Raw genomic sequence first — 27,682 nt, forward strand, 5'->3', positions numbered from 1 at the left:
CAAAGCTACAGTGAAATTACGAAACTCACAATGACGAGACATTGTGAGTTTCGTAATTTCTTTTAATACTTAGTAGAATAAATCTGTACAAATCTTCTTCGTCTAGATTAGCATCTGTACTCTATAGACTGTAAGATGTGAATATCACCAGGCGAGTCCGTGCCAAAAATGACTTTTCTATCATTACACTCAAATTAATGTTACGTTCTAACTACCTAACGTTGTTATTTTAAATTTTGATTTTAATAATTATCACGTTTCAGGCTTCGGTATTGTACACACAATAAGTAAAACTTTACTTATTGTGTGTTTTATTAATTTTTAAAATCTTTCTTGTAACTCGTTGGAATGATCTTTGTACTGTATTTCGTTCATAAAATATCACCAGTTGGCACCGTCCGAGTCAGGTTAACCGCAAGACTGACAAGGTGGTGTAGTATCAGTTTCATCGTGTGAGTTATAATGTGCTGTGACGAGATGCCGCCTAGTTTATGCCTATGCCAGGGGAAACTTGTTACGCTCAAATCATACGGTGCTATTCCGTCAAAATTGCCAGAGCGTCAGTGCTCGGGCGCGCCGTCTTGATTATTAGTCGTTTTGCGACATCTCGTACTGCGCTCTGCGACAGCCGCTACCGCTCGGTACAACTTGTCGGCGGCGCGGCGACCGCGCGGCTAAAGTTCACGTGGAGGCCGGCCCGAAGTGTGCTGCCGACCTGTATATCGCTACCTATCCGACTAGACGGCCCGGCTCTGCGGCTAAACACAAATTGATCACCTCATAAGGGATTGTAGTTTCAATTCCGAATTCCATGCTTTAACTTTTACTTATATAAAAAAACTGTGGCCTTCTGGTGGCGGCAGATCAGAATACAGCTGTCACCAACCCTCTTCTTCCTGCGCGTGGGTACGAGACGACTAGGAGAATGTAACGACGAACGGGCAGATGCGTCCTCTATAACACTAGTAACATCAACTGTGAACTTTCTGCTCAACGTGGTGACTACATTTCTTATAGATATCCATCAAATTAAGTACTTAGTTATAGAACATCATAAAATGGGGATTTTACCAAGCACTGCTCCGCAACGTAAGGAAAATCTGTAGCACTAGACACATAACAAGCGCAGCTAAAAAAACAACTATTGCGTGTTCTCGAATCTCGACGTCAATTGGAACAATTCGATGTAGTTTTCAATTTGCTCATCCGCTCTCTTTATTCTAAAGCATTTTTCTTTATTGATAAAGCAAATTATCTTAATTTTGTTTATTCGATTTGCGTAAATTATTTTGACTCAGAAGGTACGATACGAAGCAGTTACAGCCTAGTGGTAAGAGCTTCGGTTTCACTTTCGGAGTGCCAAGTTCGAATCCCAGCACGCGTCTAACTTTTTAAGCAATTAAAAACTTTTAATAAAGCAATTAGGTTCTCTGGAACAGCGTGGGACTATAGCCTGAACCCTTCTCCTGGTGGGAGGAGACCCGTGCCCTGTAGTGGTCCGGAAATGGGTTGATATGATGAAGTACGATAGCCTATTTTTACCATTAGATCCGTAGTCTTCAATGACGATGTGATTGAATCTGTTCTGTAGAAGTTTACGATGCAGCTCATAAACCGCAGACCTGTTCCTGTCGTCGCAATATAACCATTACGTAGTTCTCAATTGAGCAGCTGAATCAGGCTTCGTTTCCGCTACTCAAATGAGCCTTGAAAAAGAAAAAAATAAGCTTCATATGATAGAAAAAGTTTTTTTAACAAGTGCCTGAGTACTAATATTTATACGTACATTTTTCTACTTATTAGCATAAGCGCACAAGCACGGCGTTGATGCTTGCGGAAAATTATTTTTGAGTTAGAAAGTCAGTCAGTCAAATACTATCATTTTTTTTAAACACAGGTAAAATTGCGGGATATGTTAATTTTTGTTTAAAATAAGATAAGAAAAAAACCGCTTTGGCTTCTTTCTGTAACATAACGTGTAAAAGCTGAATCTAGTCCTACAGAATGTTTTTTTTGTTTCGTATCAGCGTTTGAGTGACAACCACGCATGTTTGTTTTAATGACTTAATGCGAACAAACGAAATATGTAGCGCGATTGTTGACGGTACAAATCGTATGGATCGTATATTATGTACCATCGCTTATAGTTTGCTATACGACTGTTTCGTATTGTGTTAATCAAGCAGAGCCTATTGAATGAATACCTTAATGGCAAATGAATGAATTTATATCAAGTTTAGCCTTTAGGCTGTTAATGAATACGATTCTTACACAATCGCACCCGTGATGTGCGCTGAGACTACATAATTCGGACCCAAGCCACGACGTTTGCGGCTAGCCCACAGATGACGGCCTATACATGCGATCGAGATAGTGCATAAGATTATATAAATGGAGATGTGTATCGCGCGGCACCAGTTGCGGCTGCGGCTGCGGCGAGGCGAACAAAATGCGATTCATAAATTTCATAAAATTGTAGCAAGTATGAGTACCGTATATAAAATTACTAATAATAAATAAATAATAAATGCAATATGTATTCACATTTAAAACGTTAAATGTGAATACATATTGCATTTATTATTTACATATGACATAATATGTAAATATGTATGCATTAGAAATGTTTATAACGTAGTTAACTACGTCCCACTTCTGGATTATCCACCTTGATCCAATGCGGATTAGTATATATGTATATGTTTATATATATGTATTTTCCTATTAACACAATGAATATATGAATACACTTTTATTGCACACCACATAAAAATACAGGAAAAAATTATAAATAACAAGTTTACACGATGTATACAATATCTACATTATTGATTATTGCTACCCGAAAAATGTAGCCGTTCGATTCAGCTCGAGACTACGTGCCAACTGTGTGCGCGTTGAAGTCTTTAGTTTGTGATTTTGTATTTCAAAAAAGCTGTCCATTGTATGCAATTAAATTCTTAATGACGTTTGAAATTAAATTCCTTTCATACTGATACCTCTTAATTCAAGGAATGCCAATTTTTGCGCCATGTGGTAGCTATGAGAGTAGGAGTAGGTACATAGGTAGTATTCATAGGTGTAAAAGTTGAAGGAAAGAAGGTATATCTTCTTTATACATCCAATATTAGCAATAAAAACGACACATTGGAAAAATATGAATTAAAGATTTTTTAATTACATATATTATTTCTACGTTAAGAAAATTTACATAGATGATAAGGGACTTCATAATATCTAATCAAGATTAAAAATATCAAATTACATTTGTAACTGCCTACGTGGCGCCCTCGCGCGTCGCTGTCGGAACCTTCTCGCAATCTTCAGGAGCGTGGTGGAAAGGCTCATGTTGTCTGCAAGCTCCGTACAATTCTGCATCTAATGATGAAGTCCTTCACGAGATGGCGCTACTATTGCCAATATTTAACGATTTCTAAAAACGACAATTAACGATATTGAACAATTATTGTTTAATAATACATGTAGAAACGAAGATATTATAATATGTGTTTTAATTTTGGAAATGTGTGTGTTGATGTTTTGGAGCCAAGGCGTTTACAGTTAAATATGCAAAAGAATTGGTGGCGGTTGGAAGTTAAAATAGAAATCGAGTGAATTTTACGAGGTCTGTTCGGTGGTCAGGTGAAGTAGGAGTTGGCCGGTGGTAGCCTTCGGAGCCTGGTTGCGCTTACGCGGGTGGTACCACTTTGTAGGCCCGAGTTTTATAACAAGAGAACCCAACAACTGGAAGTACTACCGCCATGATTATTTCTGCTGCCATGTAGCATTGCTTTGTTCCCGTGTGAAGTAAGTGCACAGGCGCATGTGGCTAACCACCTACATCCTACCGATACCTTTCTCTCTGTACAGAAAAAGAGATCGTTGTTGTCTAGCCATTGCCAAACATCGGATCTACATATGTCATGATGGTTTCATTCCAAAAGCTTCTCTGGCGTCTCGTTGGTGTATTGCTATGAAAGTTTGTTAGGTGTTCCTGAAGGTCGTTTCTGGCTTTATTGATTCGATTTTGGGCCGGGCCACAGGAAGTCTCGGCTGCTAGTACTAATGAACCACTTCCCTGTAATAAACGAATTTGAATTAGAAAATTTTTGTTCAAGCTCGTCATCCCGCATAGAAGTGTTGTCTATGACTTAAAACCTTGCCTCATTAGTTTTTCCGAGCATTTTGTCTATTTTCGTAGGTACGACTGTAAAATTTTTGATCCAAAATAAACTTCTAAAACAGCAATGTCAGCAGCTTCAGTCATACTGACGTCTGTTTATTAAATTGCGAGGGCTAATTTTCCCGTTGCTTGTCTGATATTATACAGAGGCTCAGATGTCATTTTTTCCCTTTACCTTCGTAAATATGACTAATGCAGGGAACTTTAGAGCTGGTACTACGTAGAGACACTGATTGCTCATAAATTAATTAGGAGAATAAAATCCAGAATAACATCAATCGTTACTTTCAAATTAAAGATAGGGTATAAAAGTTTTAGTATTTTGAATTAAAACGAAGCTCGATTCAGAGAGCTACAGATCTGCCGGTGTGAGTCGCAGCCGAGCAGCGTGCCGGCTGCTGCTGGTGGCGGCGCTGTCGGACTCACTGAGCGACTCGAGCCGCAGCCTGCCCGTGGGACCCGTGGCCTCAATAGCAGGAGAGGGGCGCGGGGCGGGCGAGCCGCCGAGCTTTCGGCGCAAGAGCTTACAAATAAACAAACCAGTCGCCCGCCCCCCGCCGCCGCCGCGCAGCCTCCACCGAGCCCGTGCGCCCGCGCAGCTTACATTACTTAGCTTGCAGTAAACGAATATCAACGAATCGTAGCCCGAGTCCCAAATCGCCAGGACGAAATTTAGGGCATAGTGTTTTAGGTTCTAAAGTGTGGTTCGTCGTGAGATTTCTGTCGAATACCTATTTCGGGAGGCGTTAGGGAGTTCGGGCTTGCGACGGCTGGAGGCCTACGCGCGTGGAGGGCGCCAGTCCGCCGAGAGACGCGCGCGAGAGTGGTCGCCACTCGCCATGCGCAGAGAGCGGCGCGGCCGCGGCCTGTGATGCGAGCGCGCGCCCGCCATGGCCACGCTCGGCCTGTCCAAGGTGTTCATCCTCGACAAGTACTTCACCGAGCTGCAGAAGTTCTGGGAGACGGAGAAGAAGCTGCAAGGTGAGCGTGAGCTCGTGCTGCTGCGCACGCGGGCCTGCGGTCGTCACTTATGAAAGCCTCCGCCATTCCGGTCCGAGCGCTGGCCGCAGGGCCGATCGGTGCTCGTTTTTTGTGGTGTTCGTTTTTAGATGGAGTTGTGACGTTGAGTCACGAAAGGTTCGGTCGGCTCGGAATGAGTGGAAAGCGCGGGCCGGCGGGCGGCGCAGGTCGTTTTTGTCGTCGCCTCAGGTATTTATTGTCTCCTAATTTTTTTAACTACGTCGCGAAATAGTACTTCAAATAGTTCTGGATGAGAGGTTGTCGTGTGAAGCTCTTATTTACTTGTAGGATTGAATTTAGCTTAAAGACTAATGCTCAAATTTTGTTATACAGTTTTCTGTAAGAGTACCTATCACCTAGATAAGTTTCTTTAACTCCTTATCTGATATGTCAGAGAACATTATCATTTTCTACAATTATAGGCCACCAAAGACACATGTTTAAAACAAAAGATTCGCTTTGGGCCACTTTGGCAAATCGACCAGACTGCAATTTACTACAGTAATATTATATTTGCTTGGTTCTGGAAACGTGTCCAAAGCACAAAGGACACACAAACGGACAAAGTACAGTAGGCTCCGTGCTGCTGAGCTGGCGGCCGCAGCACGGGTGGTAGCAGCGACTGCCCCGCCGCCTGCTCCGCGCCGAGGAGGCTGCGCGGGGGCGCGGCGGGGCGGGCGCGCGACAGGTAGGCTGCCATAGATATAATAGACAACTATCCCCTCGCAGCGCACCTTCTGCTGGCTTGCCGGCTCGGACGCAGATAATAATTTGAAATACCATTACTTGCGGTTCTGAAAGTAACGCAACTTAATGCACTTTTGCGTACTGAAAACGGTCGTGTCCAACTGACGAGGATGACACTTGCATTTTCGAAAGAGTGAAAAATGTGTCATGATCCGTTGCATGACGCATCTTGTGGTTAACGACGGGCTTGCTACTTCAATCGCGAAAAATTTGGGGTTTTTCAAGAGACTGAGATTCTTAATTGGTTTGGGAGTCACATTACTTCATACAATCCTCTTGAGGATGGATTTTCTAAAAAATCTTTGTAATCTTAAAACCGTAAATGAATCATTTTTGTTGATGAAGATTCAAACTTCATCTGTGTGTTTTTTTTTATTATCTGAATTAAAGTTACAATATGCCAAGCTCTATGTTAACCTACAAAGGCAGATTTAATGAAATTCTTAGTTTTTGGATTCCTGCACCATAAAATTCAAATTCAAAATTCATTTATTTCAAGTAGGCCTAATATAAGCACTTTTGAAACGTCAAGTATGTCTGTTTGTAGTGACTCTACCACCGGTTCGGAAGGCAGATTCTACCGAGAAGAAGCCGGCAAGAAACTCAGCAGTTGCTCTGTTCCAACATCGTTTTACAATTTAACAATCTTTGTTCTATCTTGTGTGAGATGAAAGCGGAGCGGCTTGTTTCCAGGCAACCTTGTCATTAAAAAATTCATCAATAATAGTATGTTTTTATACATTCTATAAACTTATGTAATGGCTAACCTAATATTACTTTCGGTATCGTGTTATAAATGCATATACTCAGCTCCACAAAGGTTTTCTGTACTTTCCTAAGACGATATGCTGATAGCACTAATTAATGACCGTTTCTAGTAAGTCCAAGTTTATATCCACTTTTTTTTATATAGATTAATGTTTTGTTTATATATAAATATATTGCGAAGCTACTGTAAGTATACCTATTTCTTTAAATTCTTCACGGACAGATTGATCGATCGTTGTTCGAAGTGATCGAAGTTTGTATATTGATGGGACAACTCTAGGGTAATGGGGTAATAAAAATTAATATAGCATCTATGTCACCTGCTTTGCCCCATAGCAAGATCCCATATGACATAACACTATGAAAATACGCAAAATAGACAAGCCTAGCAGTTTCAACGTCTGAAAACTGTTTAATTTTTCTGACTGCATTGGTAGCTGAGCTAAGTTTACCCGCTAATGTCTCTATATGGGCACCCCACTGAAGCTTACAATCCAAGGTCGCCCCTAGAAAAACTGTGGAATTCTCCGTTTTAATCGTTTATCCGTTAATCATTATAATTTTATCAATCTTCCTCACATTTGGTAAAATAAATTCCAAATACTTTGTTTTTTTAGCATTTTAAAGTAAGTTATTAGCAGTGAACCAGTGAGACACATGCATCATAGCACGGTTTACATCGTCAGAATTGTCTTTACTTTTATCGGTCTTAAAAATGAGTGATGTATCATCAAACAGTACAATTTCACAAGTGTTACCGACATAAAACGTACATAACAAAGAAAGGAACCTACGTTCTCAATTTTAACGTCCTAAAACTTTAAAAAATCTTAATATTTAAATGTATAAGCGGTGATAGCCCAGTGGTTAGGACTTCGGCCCCACTTCCGGGGGACCGCGTTTGAATCCCAGCACGCAACTAACTCACTCGAACTAACTAACTAACTCTTGTAAGTTATGTGCGTTTCAAGCAATTAAAATATCACATCCACTCTGTAATGTTCTCAAGGCCGTGTGGAGTCCACCAATACGCAGCGTGGTGGACTACGGCCTTAACCCTTCGCATAGTGGGAGACCCGTGCCCTGTAGTGGGTCGGCAATTCCTAGTTTAAGTGGCAACAGGAAAATTCCAACGACTGACTGCAGCATCGTTAAATCAGTGAATGAATAAGCAGGCTAGTTTTAATAAAAATAATCTGAATCGATCTATTCGTATCATAATTCATTTTTGTCTACTTTCTCATTTTTATCTTTTATGGTGGCCTAAAATAGCAATTGAGAGATTTTTGTAAAATTTCAATCGAGTCAATAGAAGTTTGAACGCGCCATACCTACTTACTGTATTAAGTTGTGTTTGGTTCTGCCCTTAGTGCAGATTTGTTTCGATTGCAAATAAAATAACTGAATTTCATGCCGGCTTCTAAGTACTCAGTACAATCTCCCTTGCGAACTGGTGGTAGCCACAACAACCTTGACGTTTCAAAAGGGCGTATACTTTGAATCTCCTTGCAATATATAAATTTAGTATTTTCATTTAAAAATAATATTATCTGCGCGCTGTGCGGCTGCAATGACCCGAGCTCGGCCGCACGCGTGCGGGAAGCAAGCAACGACGCGGGAGCCTCGGGAACAGCATTACACCCGCAAGTAACAATCAGAACCACGAGCCACAGTCACTGCGCCGCGGCTAGATAACAGAAGAAAAAACCCGCAGGGAATGGATATCGCATGCCTCATTGCCGTAGCTCCCGCGGCGAACCTCGACGAGTTATTTATTGCCTTACACCGTACATCGGCGACAGACGGACAGCAAAAACTAACGGATACGCGACACTGTTCCCGATATAGACGGTGCAAATGTAGAGCCAAGTGACGCTCCTTTAAAGAAATATTTACATAAAAGCCTACAAGTGACAAGCGTCACTACTTGCTAAGTATTCAAGGTGTTCTTCGAGACCACCGTCAGCAGTAGTTATGTTTGACGTAAATCAGGCATTCGATAACAAATCAATGAAGTTTTTTATTTTTTACACTATCCAAAAGCACAGAAAGCAAAAAAACAAGCACAGCACAGCGTACACAGTTGGCGCCTAACGGCAACGAAGCGATCCTTGCCAGGCAACCAATGACAATTATTATGAAAAGTACACGACGTCCTCATACACACTGTACAAAGTATCCTAGTAATTGCTTCGTCAGCCAGCAATTGCCGCTAAAGTGTAATTTAGTCTTCTGTGAGCGAGACAGATTCCAATAACATTCGGCGGCGCCAGAGAAATCATTCAGCGACGAAATCGCAACTTAACCGACAGCCTGAAGTTTACGCAAAATTCGCATGAATACCGAGTGATAGAATTAAAAAACCGAAACCAACCGTGTTGATTGCTAATTGTAGTGGCAGCACATCTTCACTAGTGCCCTCGTGCTCCGACCTGTTGTGCTGACTACGAGAGATCTGTACTCGGAGCTGTCTCCGTAGCTCGATCACTAAGTACGAAATTAATACGAATACTTAATAGTTCAAATGAAATGGCGCTCCAATATAATATATTAGGGTTGAAAGTAGCCCCGCCAAAAAGAAACAAATAGCGAGTTTCCTAGTTTAAGTTTAAATGTCAAGAAAAATATTATAGTTTAGATTGAGTAGACTTGATATATATCTTAAGGCTTTTGTCATGCAAACCTGTAGTGGTGCTACACGGGCCTGTGCCGCAGTGAGCACTGGCCGCCGCCTGCAGGGCGCGCCTGCGACCGGCTTCCTTTCCCTCGCCCTTTGACCCCATTGCATGAACGAGTGGTGCTGACTGCGAGTACCCTATACGCGGTATTTGCCTATAGTATGCGCTGCCGATTGCCGAATACACCTTTGGGATTGGAAGGAGACTGGCGAACCAGTCTGAGATTAGCGTAGAGAACCGCGGTCACGCGTTTTTGCATTGTTAACATCTTTAGAGGTGTCCAAAGCGTTTCAAACGTAGTCAGTCATACTATCGATATTGTTCTTCAGTTCATAGTGTATGTACACCGAATTTTACTTCTCTCTTAGTCTTTTTCTTCGTTCTTAGTGTGTGTGTGTGTGTTCATTTGTATGAGAGTGTATGTGTGTGTGTGCGTGTGTGTGTGTCTATGCATGTGTGTTATGTGAATGTCTTTAGATTGGGCCTCTTTTCAAATCTGTTGAAGTAGGAAGCATCGTGTTATTATCTTTTCTACATTAATGTAGGATTCCCAAGCCAATCTATAATATTTAAAATAAAGTTAATTTTGTTATACAGGGTACGGGTAGCATTGTAAAATGGTCGTTTAGCAAGCATAGTGCGACGTGGTTTTATCTGACAGACGTTATCAGATCTTCTCATTTCCGTATAGACACTTGGTTTAAAATGCAATTCTTGGTGTTTCCTTAGAATTACATGAAAGATATAAATTTTTCTGACTATATAAAAGTACGTCAGTAATATTTTATCGTTCAACAGATGGGAACCAAACTGGCTCAATCAAACAAATTAATTAGATCGAACATGTGAAACAAATTAATTGGAGTGCGGATTTATCCGATCTTCATCAATTATTGCGTGCAAGTAATATGTGATGCTCCGCGGGAATCTTTATTAATTTTACCGCTTAAGGTTTCAGCGGCCGTTCTCAATTAAAACTGCGTACACCATAACATTTTAACGACTAGTTTTTATAATGTACCAGATGTGCCCTGCGGCTTCGCCCGCGTAAATTATGGGACGCAGCACTCTGCTACATAGTCAACACCTTACCTCAAAGTATGGAGGGTAGAGGTAAGGAGGATCATCTGTGTATATGAAAAAGTGTCGTCAAAATGTATTAAATTAGGATGGCGCCACATTTGCATCAAGGTAACTCTTAAAAGAAGCACCAAACCAAATATTGTTAGAGTAGGCTTGAAAAATAAACAAGGAAGTAAGGTTATATTTACCACAATATTTTGTACAACGTAAGTTGTTGAAATTCTCAATAATTAACTACTTTAGTCGATAATGACATTAAATTTTTTAACTCGGCATACTTCAATTCATCTACGATTGCTACATTCATACCAAACCCTGTGCATCCACCTGCGCCATTGTGGAGGATTTTTGAACTGTTATTTAGCGCATACAACTGGACACTTTTTCAACTTTTCTCCCATGTAAGATGACTCTCCTTACCTCTACCCTCCATACCTCAAAGTAATAAGATACGAAGCGTAAAGTTATTTTAATCGTACCTACTGGAAGTGTCAAATAAACAAACCTGTGATATTCAGTAGGAATAGTATTTCAACATATTTAAACAACGACTGAGATGTGAGATGTGGGCGAATACATCTGTTCTTGCTCTTGGAGCTTTAATATTTAATTTTACTTACTTTTGCAACCTTCACTCACGTAAACATTTCCAACCGTAAATACCTGTTTATAGGAACTACTCCCGTTTTGCCTTATTTAAAATACTGTGATTCCTTACAACAAATGACTGTATTAATGATGTGCGGCAGCTGTAGATGTAGTGCTGCTGTAACCGCAGCACCACATGGTAGTCGTTAGCGCTGGGTTAGGTAATTCAGTAGTTCCAGTGCGATTCGCGGCCCAGTTACAGACAGACGGACACGAATGAAAAAGGAATACAGTTTTCATTATCGGTTATAGAGTGCCCTCACAATTTTTTTTTCAATATCTTAAATGTATGGACAAATTATGGAATTTGACCTAAAACATTGAAATAAAAAAGGAATACAAATTAAACAATTGATTTCCGTGTATATAAAGACTTTCGCGGTATGTTTTGATTTCTTTGATCGCTTTTATTTGAATATTAATAGATCGGTCCTTCCATTCACACACAATTTCTGTTTACCGAGTCTGCATGAAAGCACTAATTTAGTCCGAATAAATAGACCACACAATGTTTAAGACGTGTCTTTCGGTTCTGTTTTATTGAAATCATAATTCATATATTGTCAGTTCTTATGCACGAGCGCATCTGTCGTTACATGCATAGTTGCGCGGAATGCACATTATACGCTCGCGCAACATTCCGCGCGAGGCGAAGACATCAACGCGCACGCGACGCCGCATTCGTTGCGAGTCGCACGGCCGCGGAAGTATTGGTACTACCTCTTGAAGAACCGTTCGAGGAAGTCTAAATCTGCATGTAACGACTGTGACTATTGTTTGTGTTGTCAGCGGCTCAGCTGTGGCCGGCGGTTTCTGACGCGTCCAAAATGCTTTAAGCCTGGAACATTCCTCAGTTAACGATCTTATCAGACTGAGGCGAAAACCCGCGGACCGCAGCCTGTGTTTGGAGCAATACCGTGATGCTATCATCAGCTCCGCGGCGGACGGCGCGAGTGCTATCGACGCGTTTGAGGGCGGCCATGTCGTTCCAATGTTGTTGTTTTCCAGAACTGACTAGATATCATCAGAACTCGGAGCCGCGCGTACAATGGCGACAAATGAAACCGGTTGTTTGTAACTGCTGTAAGTTCACATTTTTGTGCGCACGTTATCAATAAAATAAATCCGGTTTGGAATTCGAAACAAATATTTTGAGGAGAATGTTGTAGTCGTAAACTTTTTATAAATTTAGTTTTGCGTATCCAGTTTTTTGTAAAGCTTGTCAATAAAAACTCCAGCGTTGTTAATATAAAAAAGTTTAAAACATGTTCGTCGAAGTGTACACTTTATCGGTTATCATAAATGGTACTTATTGGTCACTTTATTCCGTATTTTAGCTAATAGAGGAAGGACTTTAGCCGCTCAACACAGAATTCGACGTCCACGGTGTGAGATCAATCTCATCACCATAGCTCCCGTACAGGCTGGGTTTGACTGTTATGATCACCCTCTCCATCACCTCTGATCATAGTATCGTAAACTAGATAAAAAAGCATGTGATAGTCGCTTCAGTCGACAAAACTTACACGTTAGTGACAAAAATCGGCACTGACGGCGTTACTTAATGTTAAAAAAACTTTTATTCCTATGATTTTTTGCTAGTAGTAAATCCGTTAACTAAATATAACAACTTGATTTAAATATGTGGCAAATAGTTTCCTACCTCCGGGCTGGTAGCTGGCGACTAAATATTTCTCTCAGTATCTGAACGACCCGGTATCTCGTGTTCCGTAACTCCGTGTTGGAACACGCTAACAGCTACACCAACGAGGCAAATCCAGGCAACCTACTTCTTCTTGTTTTGCTTTGTGGTTACAGCAGTGCCTGACCGACACACCACACTGGATGAGCCTTCAAGAGGACACACCATATGTGAAAATGTCCACTACTGTTCTTCGAATTCGTCGTTCGAATAATCACTAGCTATATCCAAAAATGTTTATCCATAATTAACGTTCGTAACGTAATCTATTTCGAAATACAGCAAGTATTTCTTCTTTTTTTTGGCGTTTGTGAAAGAAAAATAAGGATTTTGCGTCATTTCAAGGATCCGAACTAAGAACCTAGTGCTTGTCTCATGAGCGCGTCGCGGCCTGCAGCCGCCACTAGACGCGGTCGATGACCTCTCACCCGCTAAACGTGTTTCCATCGAACGTAATGCTCGAATTCAACGATTATCTTGACCCCCAATAATATTGAATAGTAATTAGTTTGATGACTCGTGGTGCAGTGTTACAAGCTCTAAGCTAAGAAGCGAGTTTCTGGGTTAAATCGCTGCCGGGAGTATGCAGAGGCATTCAGTAGGAATGATATTATTATCCGGGAGGCGTCGTGGGCTTACTACCTACCATCGTTCGTTTTTATTTAACCTATTGGAGGGAATACTATAGTCTTTAGTATAATTATAATCTCCTCTCGGGTTTTTAAACCAATGTCAGATGGTTTTCAATATTTCTTTTAATGACGCTCCTTTTATTATTTTCCACTTATATATAATGATTTAGAAAGATCGTAAGATAGCCGTCGCGCAGTGCGCAGGAATCACTGAGTCCTACTAGTTCGTTTAGGGTAATCTAAATCTAGACTTATAATAAAACTGTAACTGGAAGATTTCTGTATATTTAATATATTTAAAACAGATTTTTATTAAAATTTTGTCTGTCTGTCTGTCTGTCCGTCCGGGCATCACGCGAAAATCACTGAACGGATATAAATAAAATTTAGTATGCTGTCAATTTAGTCAGCTACCACTGTATTATATATTATACAGTGGTAGCTGATATTCCGGGTCAACTTATAGGATACCTTTTATCCCTAATTATTCTTTTTTTAATAGAAAGCGTATACTATCAAACATTTAGTGTCTAATTTTAATTAAGATCTGATAAATATTGTCGGAGATAAAGGACATAACTCTTCACAAATAACGGTATCAGTGGTACGACCGTACGGTGGATCCGTGATGAGTACAAAGTTCGGGAACAATACCAATAAAAACTCTCATGAAGATGTTTTCGCCAGTGGTCCTGCGAACTAGCACAACCATCGGTCCCTTTCCCTAGTTGATGTTTCCCGCGCGCCCGTCGCACGGCGCGGCAGCGGACGCGGCGCGTGTAAGTTTTTGTCCGATGCGCGTGCGCGACGCTTGCCGCCATTAACACGCGCTTTTTGCGAGCACATTGTTGCGAACTAGGGATGTGATCAATGAAGCGAGGCGGTTCACCTTGAAATAATAGTTTCTGTTAAAGCAGACACACTTATAGCATTCTGCCACATAATTTGACCATGGTGAACTAAATATGAACGCGTGGATGTTTGTGTAGTCAGGAGCATGTACTAAGTCATAACATACGCGCTCATTGCCGCAGCCACTGGGGTCTAGTTAAAACCTTACAAGATAAATATTGGTGATTTCTTTAGGTCCCCTAGTTTAAGATCAGGTAAATTATATGCTGATTTTACAATGTTTATAACTTCAACATTTTTGTGTGAGCGGATACCTTATACAGTAGTATGTGAGGCCCGGAGGTGGAACTGTGCATAGCCCGGCACAAATATTTCATTCCATCTCAAATGATCGTTAAGTCGGAATGTGTTTATTGCAAAAAGTGAACTTGAGGCGATGATTGCAATATAACCTTCTCAGTGGCAGCCCTGTTGAGTGGAAATCTAGTAGAGACCGTTTTTCATCCCTTCAGATTCCTGCAATACCATAGAAGATAGAATACTTGTTAACATATCCCGAAGGAGTTCTTATTGCTTTTAGATTGTTTTAAAGAAAAAAACAGGTAAGCTTGTAGGCTGTGAAAACTAAATTTACCTACTAGCTCCATTTATCTTACTTTATCTAATGTTTAATACATGCTTACCAAAATGACAGGTACTTATATAAACTGGGGAGTTAATGATATTTTAAAATAATCTAAAAAAATTATTGATATTGCACTGTTGATGGAAGAGATCGCTATGTAGGGACAAGGCTGCGATATTTCATTGCATGCATTGTGTTCGCATGCGTTTATGGTATACAAAGGTCTTTTTTCTTTTCCGAACGATTAATTGATGAAAACTTTTGTAATTTATACCACAAACCGCAGCGCGAGTTGGGCGCAAGAGAATATAAATGAATGGCGAGTGGATTAAAAAAAGAGTGAAGTTTGCACCTGTAAGATCTGTACCACGTAGGTCGCGGTTTTACGTCGGTCGGTGGCTCGGGCTCGCTTACGACCGATTAACTCTACTTTCTCCTGATTAAACACTCTTTATAAACTAGTTGCACAAGGTTGTTTGTGTGCATGCTGTGCATGCATTTGTTGAATTCCGCTGTTAGGAAGGAGTTTACTTACGTATTTATAAGGCTCTACCGACGCCGTAGAGTTCCAAAGCTCGCCTACTAAAATATATTTCATATAAATAAACCATTGATTGCTGTTATTAGAATGTATATGATATAAAAAGTTCCTGCGTTTAACAAAAATAAGTTTTAAAAGTCGCTTAGCGTAGATCTTCTCCGCGGAAATTTTCTAAAAAAGCTAGTTTATATTTATTATTTACCTGCCGTAGGAAATCAAATATAATAAGATAAGAATACGGGTAAATCTGTTACCATTTTACACTGCATCGTCATCTACCACCTGGTGAGACTGCAGTCAATTCCGTAACTCCGGGCTGGTACTGATAATGACTTATAATATATAACATAAAACTCAACACCGAACTAATTTATGACTGGCTCAGGAATCGAACCTTGGAACTCGTGATCTATAGTGAATGAACATGCTCACAACTAGACCAACGAAGTAGTCTAGTGATATGAAATATACATCTCGCTTATTAATTCCAAGATAACAATCGTTGCGAGAAATGTATCGAGTATCGTCAATAGTCATTCATGCTCTTGGCTTCTAATAGTACCAACTAACGGGCAAATAGAAACTTACTCGTATGTAACAATAGCAGTAAGAGCAATATTTCGCATTGTTCGCCGCCGCGCACTGGCGAGCGTTACCTACTGTGGGAAAAGCTCACTAAGTAGGTATTCAGTAATAGTAAAAGTGTGATTAAATATTAAATGCACCTATGGCCTACGTATAATGTTATTTATTTATTTTTTTTTACACTGAATTTGCACAACACAAAGAAAAAAAAAGAAAAAACAAGAGGAAACTTAAAAAGTAGGATACAAAAGGTGGCCTTATCGCTCAGTAGCGATCTCCTCCAGGCAACCTGATCTGGAATCTTGGTAAATCATTCAGGACATTGATTGAAATTTGAAACACAGATTTTAGGCTAGAATACACACGTAAATAATTCTTTTAAGGCTTCTAAAACGGAAGAAGACCCTCAAAGAATATTGTCTATGTGCCCGCGCAAAAACAATGAAAATCCTTAGTAGTATTATAAACCTGAAAGTGTGTTTGCTTGTCCTTCCTTTGTGCCCTAACTAAGGAACCAATAAAATTGATTTTAATTAAATTGTAAGTTAGACTACTTTTTATCCCAGGATTACAACTGGTTCTGGAATTTACGCTTAATTACGATAAACGTGGACAAAGCACGCGGGCTCAGCTAGTTTGGTAATATGTAATTAAAATAACTGTAGAAATTATGTTCGTCTTACTTTTTATTATCACAAAAAAACTTCTTTATTGAAAAATACCTTTATTCGCTAGAGAAGAATAGCTTTAGAACTCATTATCTGTCTTGAATTCCTCTCAAGTCTGCAGCTACGATCAAGCGGCGAAGGCGGCACGCGGTGCCGTGGCATTCCTTCGGAGAGAACACAATCGATCATTCGATATAGATAGTGATTGACTTCAGTATCTGCGTATCGAAAAATTATAGTAATGACTGCCTTAAAATATTGGCACCAATTATATACTAAGTTCATTTTTGATGTCATATGGCGAGATTTAAAATCAGTTGCAGTATGACTGAGTACTAACCTATTTTATATGTCAACTGTAAACTTTCACTTTTAACTAAATCGCAGGCAAACGATTGTTAATGAAAGAGTGTTCATAGATGTCCGCCGCTCATGGACAGTCGCAGCGGCGTACGTTCGTCGGTGCCATTTCCTCCATGATAATCTGTACATCGAGTATTATGGGAACTTGTTTCACGAGTCGGTGAAATTCAAAATTCAAAAAATTCAAAATTCATTTATTTCAAGTAGGCCTAATATAAGCACTTTTGAAACGTCAAGTATGCATGTTTGTGTGACTCTACCACCGGTTCGGAAAGCAGATTCTACCGAGAAGAGCCGGCAAGAAACTCAGTAGTTGCTCTTTTCCAACATCAACATTTACAATCATTTTGCTATCTTGCGGAAGATGAGAGCGAGGCTGGCTGCTTCCATTCTACCTTGTCATTGAGGAATTCATCAAATGTATAGTAACCTCGCTGTACTAGATGCGTTTTTACACATTTTTTAAATGTATGCATTGGTAGGTCAAGAATTTCCTTAGGAATCATGTTGTAAAAGCGTATATTCAACCCCACAAAGGAGTTCTGCACCTTTCGCAGACGATATGCAGATATCACTAATTTATGACCGTTTCTGGTAAGTCGATTGTTAATTTCAGCTTTTGATTTATAAAGAGTAATATTTTGCCTCACAAAGACTATATTATTATAAATGTATTGCGAAGCTACTGTAAGAATACCTATTTCTTTAAATTTTTCACGAAGCGATTCGCGTGATCCAAGTTTATATATTGATCGTACGGCTCTTTTCTGTAGTATAAATATACTTTCAATATCTGCAGCTTTTCCCCACAGCAAGATCCCATAGGACATAATACTGTGAAAGTATGCGAAATAAACAAGCCTAGCTGTTTCAACATCGGTAAGCTGTCTAATTTTCCTGATTGCATATGCAGCTGAGCTGAGTTTACTCGCTAGGCTTTCTATATGGGTACCCCACTGTAGTTTACAATCTAAGGTCACTCCTAGAAAAACAGTGGAGTTTTCTATTTTAAGTGTTTCTCCATTTATTATGATGTTTTTATCAATTTTTTTTACGTTAGGCAAAACAAATTCCAAACACTTGGTTTTTTTTGCATTTAAAAGTAAGTTATTAACAGTAAACCAGTCTGACACATGTGACAAAGCACGGTTTACGTCGTCAAAATTATCTTTGTTTCTATCAGTCTTAAAAATGAGAGATCATCATCATCTGCGAACAGTACAATCTCACAAGTGCCCCTGACATGGTGTGGCAGATCATTTATATACACCAGAAACAATAAGGGACCCAAAATTGAGCCTTGTGGGACACCCATTAAGGCAGATGATCTCTTAGACTTTATGTCTTTTACGCATACCCTTTGAACTCTATCACTTAGATAAGAGGCAATTAAATTGAGTGCAACGTTTTTGATGCCATAGTGGCTTAGTTTTAATAACAACGTTTTGTGTTCAACGCAATCGAATGCTTTGGACAGATCACAGAAAACACCAATGGCATTCTGCGAACGTTCCCAGGCATCGTAAATATGCTTTATGAGTCTTGCGCCTGCATCCGTTGTACTACGACCTTTAGTGAAGCCGTACTGCTCCGGATGAAGTAAGTTATTTACATTAAAATGATTTAAAAGTTGATAAAGTATAATTTTTTCAAAGACCTTACTAAGAGTTGGCAAGATTGAAATAGGCCTGTAATTGTTAAGGTCATTTTTATGACCGGATTTAAAAAGGGGTATTAATTTACTACATTTCATTAGGTTCGGAAAAATACCCATATCAACACATTCAATAAAAATTACAGCTAGATAAGGGGCAATAACGTCAATAATGTTAGAAATGACCATCACCGACATACCCCACAGATCACCGGTTTTTTTCAACTTTAATAACCTGAAATTCTTTACAATATCTATTGCAGATATATGTTTAAAATTAAATAAAACATTGCACTCTTTAACATTATCTCTCAATATACGCTGAGCTGCTATTGGTGAAGAGCTTAGAGAATCTGTTAACAAAATGGGAACATTCTGAAAGAAGTTTTCGAAAGTATTAGCAACCTCCCTGTCAGACGTCAGTTTATTGTTATCAACAATAAGTTCAAAATCCACATCACGAGATTTAGTTTTTCCTGACTCGTAATTAACTATTTTCCAGGTTGTTTGTATTTTGTTATCAGATTTCATTATACTATATTTAATGTGTAGCGATTTCGCATTAGTGCAAACATTCTTAAATATTTTAGAGTATTTTATTACGTGTTCTACGAAAGTTGGAGTATGATTAAATTGTTTTTCATCATACAGCTCATACAACTTCTCCCTACTTTTATATATACCTACAGTAGCCCAGTCACTAAATTTTAATTTATTACTGACATTGATGTGCTTAAAGTTGAATACTCTATTAAATTCGTTGTTTATAGTATTAAATAGTGCACTATAAAGACTGTCCGGATGAAAATGTTCGCACGCAATACCAGGGATTTTCGCAGAAATTTCACGTTTGAATCGCAATAATTTAGTCTTAGTTATTGGCCTACACTTTATAATTTGTCTGCTTTTATTGATAGTATTTAAAACAGTAATAAGTTGACCACAATGATCTGACCTTAAATTATTAATTATTCTTTTATCTAAAATGTCACAATTGAAAAAAATATTATCTAAGCAGGATGCTGAAGTTGCAGTTACTCTAGTAGGTTCACTAAAAGTGTGACACAAATTAAAACATTTAAATAAGTTAAGCAATCTAGCAGTTGTTGCATTTTCTAGTAAAATGTCGACATTGAAATCGCCACATACAATTACTTTTTTAGTAGAAAGACTCAAACGCTTTAGTACATCCTCCATGACATTCTCGAAATCGCTAAAATCACCTGAAGGGGGTCGGTATACACTCACTATTATAAATCGCTCCAGCTCCACACAAGACAGTTCTGCAATGCGTTCAACAGAAAGACCAACTATGTCTTTTCGTTCTTTACAAATTATATTATTACGTACAAAAATTAAAGATCCACCGTGAATTGCAGTCCTTCTGAAGAACGCACTTGACAATATAAAGTTATTGATGTTTACTGCTACTTGTGTACCAGTGAGCCAGTGCTCAGTTATACACAGAATATGTACATTGAGTTTCTCCACAAACAGCTCTATTTCTAATTCTTTGCCGGTAAAGCTCTGTATATTTTGGTGTACAATGTTCATATGGCAGAGCTCCTCCGTTGTCTTATTAACTAGTTTAAATCATTATAAAATTTCTCAATAGTACTAGCGCAAGTACTAGGGTCAGTAATAGAAATAGAAGTACTTGAAGTACAATTTGTAAAAGTGTCAATAGACTTTGTTACAACAGTTGTAACAGTATCATTTAAATTATAAGCTAGTAAAAACGCTATCTGCTGCTTACACTTTTTAGGCAGATACAATTTATCTCTTGTCATTACAAATGATGACGTGAATTTATTAATGTCAAAATAAAAAATTGCGTCGCTATGACTGTATGTCAAATTATAGATTAATAAGTTTAATAAGTTTCCTGCGACGCACTCATTGATGATATTCAGATTAACGTGCTGGAATACCAGCTGATATAAAATGCACGATTGTGTTTCTCTTCTTCTTGATGATTTTTTGGAAGGATTCAAAAATCGCAGTTGATTCTTCATCTTTATCTCTTGCCTCCGCCATACAGAAGGCAGCCTTTGCCTTCGCTTGGTGAAAATTGGCCGAGGTTAGAGTTACTTAATATTTTTAGTGTAAGTATATTGAGATGTGTTTGACCTGTTTAAAAACAAATGTTATTATTATTATTAAAAGCCAACTTTTTTTTATCTCCTGGCGCGCCTATTGCCTTAAATTTTCCCATCGTGATACTGTGAAGGATGAGGAATCCATTCTCTACTTATAGAGGAGCGTCAGGTTTTAATTTCAGGATCAGTCTTTATTTACCGTTATCCTTTCGAGCGTTTCACCTGCACTGTTACTGGTTTCGCTAATGAACACGTGATGCCTACCTTCTTATATCAACTTAGCCTTTGGTAGATGCCTAACTAGTTCGGATGTTCTACTATACCTTCAGCAAGTACGTTTACTAGGGGTTTATAAAGTACAATACAAGCAATTAGCAACGTTCATAGGTTCAACTGATAAATAAGAGCCTTTAAAGCTGGCATAGTGCTTGGAATAGACACCCATAGTATAGGCTCAGCCACTGTTGCGCAAAGCGGAACCTGTTAAATATTTGCGCAACGCTGTGCTAAGCTGGCAGCCCAGCGCTTTCCCGGCAACCGGCGTGCGCCTGCGCTGGCGGCCACGAGCCCGCGCCAATCGCGTCCTTCGGTGCCAATATAAAAGGGTTTTTGACGCGCCGTGTTCCAAATACCAGCTGAAAACGAGATGTAACGCTTTGGCTACAAGGTCGGAAATACCGCGTGCCTTCCGGAACGCAGCGGCCGCGCGCCGGCGACCGGTCGGCCCTCCCCCGCCGGGGAACCCCGCATGCCTGAGATACTCACACTATTCGTATAGTACTAACCACGGTAGTTACAAGAAAGTAGAGACTACACACTTTCAGAAATCAAAATTCTCTATTTATTGTCATTTTAGGGTTCCGGAAACACAATAATACAAATGATAAAACTTTAAGTAGAGGTCACCACCGATGTTGAGAAAAGCTCGTTCTGTACAAAATCGTGTCCACTTACTGAGTCCAGTTTACATTGCTTGTACACAGCGCTATCAACTATTTATTGCTGCTGCAACTGCCACACATCTCTATATAAACAGAATTAAATACAGGAATTTTAAAAATATGTTTCGAATCTCGATCTAACAGTTTTTAGAAATCACTTAACACTTATCTACCAATAAACTTAGGTATGCTATTTGCATTTTTCGAAGTGATCGAATAATTATTAATTTAACCAAATAATTAGGTAGGTACAGAATGTTCCGCGACACTTTAAACTCCTACTGATATAATAATGCTATAATAGCATTGGTTTCAATGCTGTCGTACAAGTCTCTCAATGAAACTGAACCGCAATTCCGCGGTGTGAGCCGCCGGCGCGCACTAACTCACCTGTGTCGGCAGACGCGTCGTCGTCGAACGAGGCGGTGCACCTGCAGCGGCGGCTGCTGAGCCTGAGCTCGGAGCTGGTCACCCTCCGCAACCACCTGCACGTGGGCGGCGCGGCGCCGGGCGGCAGCCAGCCCGCCGTGCCGCCGCGCGCGCCGCTGCCGCCGCCGCCCGCGCCCGCGCCGCCGCCGCACCCGCACCCGCCGCCGCCGCACCCGCACCCGCCGCCGCCGCCAGGTGAAGTAGCGGCACCGCACTGCGCGCAGGCTGCGCCAGCCATGATCACTGAATTATAACAAAATTATTCACTATTTACGAAAAAAGTCTCATTTTAGCGATTCTTTGTTACTGTCATTGTGCCTATTCGATTGCCGTAGATTATTTCAAAACAGGGTATGGATATTTTATTTAACACTATTGGCTGCACTTCATTTCCTCAAATTGTTATGTTAAGAAATTTCTCCGCTTTTTCTGTACTTGCATGTACTTACATTCTATGGCTCATATAATGAGATGTCATGTATTATAATCGTCGTTGTCGTTTATAATCTTCTCATTGAGTGCGATAGTGCTCTGGAAAATGCGTACTGATCAAATGCTCTCTAAGTTGAGTCAACTATTATAATCAGTATTACATTCCATCACCGCCACGGACACCCGGGAGTGATGGCGGCGTTAACAACGGGCTTGTGTCGCAGAATCGCGACGCGCGGGCGCGGCGCCGGCCTGCGACGTGGACGACCTCATCCACCTGCGCGGCCCGCTCACCGAGGACGCCGTGGTGCGCGCGCTGCAGGCGCGCTTCCACCATAACAAGTTCTACGTGAGTGCGCCGCCGCCGCGAGGCCACTGCGCCCCGGCCGCCGCTAACGCCGCGCTTTGTTCGCAGACGTCCGTGGGGCCCATCCTCATCGCGCTGAACGCGTACACGGACACCGGCAACGCGCTGACGCCCAACGCGGCGCGCGCGCAGCGGCCCGAGCTGGCGCGCCTGGTGCAGGACGCCGTGCGCCACCAGGCCGACACGGGCTGCCCGCAGGCCATCGTGCTGTCGGGCGTGTCGGGCTCGGGCAAGACGCACGCGTCCATGGTGCTGCTGCGGCGCCTGTTCGACGTGGCGGGCGGCGGGCCCGAGACGGACGCCTTCAAGCACCTGGCCGCCGCCTTCACCGTGCTTCGCTCGCTGGGCACGGCGGCCACGCACGCCAACTCCAACTCCAGCCGCATCGTGAGTGTACACCGAGGGGAACGACTGCTCGCACTTCCTTGACGAATATATACGGTTGGGTTCCCGCAGGGGCACTTCATCGAGGTGCAGGTGACGGACGGCGCGCTGTACCGCACCAAGATCCATTGCTACTTCCTGGACCAGACGCGCGTGGTGCGGCCGCCGGCGGGCGAGCGCAACTACCACATCTTCTACCAGCTGCTGGCCGGCCTGGCGCCCGAAGAGCGCGCGCAGTTGCACCTGGACGGCTACTCCGCCGCCGACCTGCGGTACGTCCCGCCCGTGCGCTCGCCACGCCTCCCTGCCGCGAGCCTAACGCGCGCCTGGCTGCAGGTACCTGGCCACGAGCTCGCCGCGCCGCGCCGAGGCGGAGGACGCGGCGCGCTTCGCCGCGTGGAAGAGCTGCCTGGGCGTGCTGGGCATCCCCTTCCTCGACGTGCTGCGCGTGCTGGCCGCCGTGCTGCTGCTGGGCAACGTGCACTTCAGCGACTCCGCGGACGGCCAGGCCGAGCCCACCGGGGAGGTAGGTCCGGCGGCGCCGCGGCGCGTGGGCGCCTCTGACCGGCCGGTGCGCAGGCGGAGCTGGCGGCGGCGGGCGCGCTGCTGGGCGTGGGCGCGGCGGCGCTGCTGCGCGGGCTGGGCGCGCGCGGCGGGCGGCGCGGCGTGCGCGCGGCGGCGGGCGCGGCGGCGGCGGGCGCGGCGCGCGACGCGCTGGCCAAGGCGCTGTACTGCCGCACCGTGGCCACCATCGTGCGGCGCGCCAACTCGCTCAAGCGGCCGGGCTCCGCGCCGGGCACGCTGTCGTCGGACTCGGGCGAGTCGGCGGCGCGCGCGGCGGGCGGTGCTCGCGGCCGCGCGGGCGCGCGCTCCATGGCGGCGCTCAACGACGCCGTGCGCCACGCCACGGACGGCTTCGTGGGCATCCTCGACATGTTCGGCTTCGAGGACGCCGCGCCCAGCCGCCTGGAGCACCTGTGCGCCAACCTGTGCGCCGAGACCATGCAGCACTTCTACAACACGCACGTGTTCAAGGTGCGTCGCCGAGCCGCCGCCGCGCGCGCGTTTGTCGTGTGCTATAGTTCCCGTTCTGCGCAGTCGTCGCTGGAGTCGTGCCGCGAGGAGGGCGTGGCGGGCGCGCTGGACGTGGAGTACGTGGACAACGTGCCGTGCATCGACCTGGTGTCGTCGCTGCGCAGCGGGCTGCTGGCGGCGCTGGACGCCGAGTGCGCGGCGCGCGGCTCGCCCGAGCAGTACGTGGCGCGCGTGCGAAGCGCACACAGGTGAGCGCCTGCTTCCCGCGCATTGTCTGACCACTTTATGAGTGTGAATAATTCCTGCAATCGCTTTCTAAAGACTGGTGTGACTAGCTAATTCGCACATCCTCAGTATAGTGAATTTCTCTTCTTTGCATGATAATATAATAGACGGACCAAGTAAATGGCCACCGCCTATAAACGGAGCAGCAGTTCGCAGGACACGCCGGAACACGCTCTACAAGGTGTTAGGCCTTATGTGCCCGTAACATTAGACCGCAACACAGTAATGCTGGATCACAGTACGAAGTGCGACCGCAGAGCTTCCCCACTACTGACCTCTGGCGCGAATGACGCAGGTCGCACCCGCGGCTGGCGGAGCCGCGGCCGCCGCACGCGCGCCGCTTCGCCGTGCGCCACTTCGCGGGCGAGGTGACGTACGACGCGAGCGACTTCCTGGACGCCAACCGCGACGCCGTGCCCGACGAGCTACTGGCCGCCTTCGACGCGCGCTGCTGCGACTTCGGCTTCGCCACGCACCTCTTCGGCGCCGAGCTCAAGGTGACTGCGACTGACTGCGCTAAAAGCGCCGCAAGCATATTCACTTCTAAGATTCAGAAAATGCTTACAAGCGTTTATATTTGGAGTAGGATTCCTTGTTTAATTAAATTCGTCAATCTGTTCGTCTAGATCTTAAAAAGTGCTTTTATCAATAAACTTTATTTGTACGAGGGTCTATATAGCCAGTCCCGTTTCGCGCGAAAAGACTTGTATTTCAAAATAGTCGCACTAGTGCGTCATACGATAATCTATATCTATACTTATAATAAAACTGTAACTGGTAGATTTCTGTATATATAAAATATTTAAAAAAAAATTGACCGGGGGATGCTTTATAATCTATACTGAGTCCAAAACAGATTTTTATTTCATTTTTGTCTGTCTGTCTGTCTGTCCGGGTATCATGCCAAAACTACTGAACGGATTTAAATAAAATTTGGTATAGTGGTAGCTGATATTCCGGTTCAACATATAGTAATACCTTTTATCCAGATAAACAATAAGTTTCCTCCGGGAAACGGGATGAAAAATATTATCAATTTTACTTCTTATATATTTAATATATTTTTTTTTAAATATTTATTACGATTTTAATATATATTTATTTATTTTAAAGTGTATGCTATAAAACATGTAGTGTCTCTTATTTTAATGAAGATCTGATAAATATTGTCGGAGATAAAGGACATAACTCATCACAAATAACAGAAGGAAATAAAAGCAAGGCATATGGGACAACGATCAATTACATTGATGGTGGCATCAAATGGAGCAACGCAAATAGAACGCAGTTCAATGCCAATAAATGTTCGGTTGTAACTTTCAGGCGAGAGAGATGTCCAGGTCTCTAGCTATATGCCTAACATGATCAGAAATCAGATGCCCGAAACACATGATACAAAGACCTAGGGAGTAATATTTGACCATAAAGTAACATTTCACAACCATATAAATAAATAATAAATCATCGTTCTTGTATCTAAAGTCAAAACAATCCGCCGGAGATTACCAACGTAGTATGCACAGAAGTGTCGCTCGTCGCAGGCGCTGGCGGCGGCGGGCGGGCCGGCGGGCGCGCAGTTCCGCGCGTCGCCCACGGCCGGCGGCGTGGCGGGCGCGGGCCCCGCGGGCGCCAGCACGCTGACGCAGGACTTCCACACGCGCCTCGACAACCTGCTGCGCACGCTGGTGCACGCGCGCCCGCACTTCGTGCGCTGCGTGCGCGCCAACGCCGCCGAGACGCCGCTGCTGTTCGAGCGCGCGTGCGTGGCGCGCCAGGTGCGCGCGCTGCAACTGCTGGAGACGGCGCAGCTCATGGCCAGCGGCTACCCGCACCGCATGCGCTTCCGCGCCTTCGCCGCGCGCTACCGCGCCGAGCACGAGTCGGGCGCCGCGTGCGCGCGCGTGCTGCGCGCCGTGGCCGCCGCCGCCGCGCCGCCCGCGCCCGCCTCGCCCGCCGCCGTGCGCTGGGCGCTGGGCAAGCGCCACGTGTTCCTCAGCGAGGGCATGCGCCAGGTGCGTGCAGCGCGATCGACACCATACGGTGACAGAATGATTCGACGCGATATCTGAACTAGGCTTATAGATCTGACCTGCGTGCCAGGATCTTTAGTATTAATCATGAACGCAGGTGCTGGAGCGCATGCGCCGCGCGCGGCGCCAGGCGGCCGCCGAAGTCATCCAGGCGGCGTGGCGAGCGAGCCGTGCGCGCGCGCCGCGCTCGGTCGCCGGCTCGCTGGCGCGGCCCGCGCCGCCGCGCCGCCCCGCGCCGCCGACCGTGCCGCCGGCCGCGCCGCCGCCCGCGCCCGGCAAGTGCGACCCGCAGCTCGTGAAGCGCACGTGCTCGCTGTTCGGCCTGGACCTGGTGAGTGTGCGCGCGCGCGGCCGCGCCGCCGAGCGCGCCGTGACCCCGTGTGCCCCGCAGGAGCGGCCGCCGCCGCTGCCGCCGCCGCGCGCCTACACCGTGGCCGACGGCGTGAAGCTGGGCTACCCGCAGCAGCGCTGCGTGGCGGCCGACTGGGCCGACGGCGCCGTGTCGCTGCGCGCCGGCGACGCCGTGCTGGCGCTGGGCGCGGCGCGGCGCGGGCACGTGACGGTGCAGGTGCGCGGGCGCACGCTGCCGGTGCCGCACGCCGTGCTGGCGCCGCCGCGCGCGCCGCGCCCCGCGCCGCCGCCGCCGCCCGCGCCCGCCTGAGCGCGCCGCCGCACGGATGTGGCTGCCAAAGGGGAAGTGCCGTCGCGCGCGGTGAGCTGGGCCGCGGACGGATTCGTGACGTTTCGATACAGATAATTTTGAGTTCGTCAGCTGTTGCCTCTTCTCATAACAATATATACATATATTATTTACCTAAGGACTAACAAACCGTAATGCAGAGTCAAAGCTACTATACCTATAGATTTGATGTCAACAACATATCACCTACCTTTGTAGTACCTACCAGTTTGTCGAAGTCTTAATCTAAGT

At 43.9% G+C, this 27,682-nt stretch overlaps 1 protein-coding gene across 1 annotated transcript; it reads left to right on the forward strand.

Moving 5' to 3' along the window:
• Nucleotides 1-5,058: 5,058 nt before the first annotated feature.
• LOC120630608 (unconventional myosin-Ia) lies at nucleotides 5,059-27,412 on the forward strand. The gene is given in 13 exon segments (XM_039899872.1): nucleotides 5,059-5,164; nucleotides 22,192-22,341; nucleotides 22,344-22,454; nucleotides 22,860-22,999; nucleotides 23,066-23,404; nucleotides 23,474-23,673; nucleotides 23,738-23,927; nucleotides 23,981-24,436; nucleotides 24,500-24,684; nucleotides 25,017-25,218; nucleotides 26,263-26,733; nucleotides 26,849-27,082; nucleotides 27,143-27,412. Coding segments are annotated over 13 exon segments (3,039 nt in total). The 5' UTR covers nucleotides 5,059-5,073.
• Nucleotides 27,413-27,682: the final 270 nt, after the last annotated feature.

This window comes from Pararge aegeria, chromosome 16 (genome assembly GCF_905163445.1).
Source record: "Pararge aegeria chromosome 16, ilParAegt1.1, whole genome shotgun sequence".
NCBI classification, from domain to species: Eukaryota; Metazoa; Arthropoda; class Insecta; order Lepidoptera; family Nymphalidae; genus Pararge; species Pararge aegeria.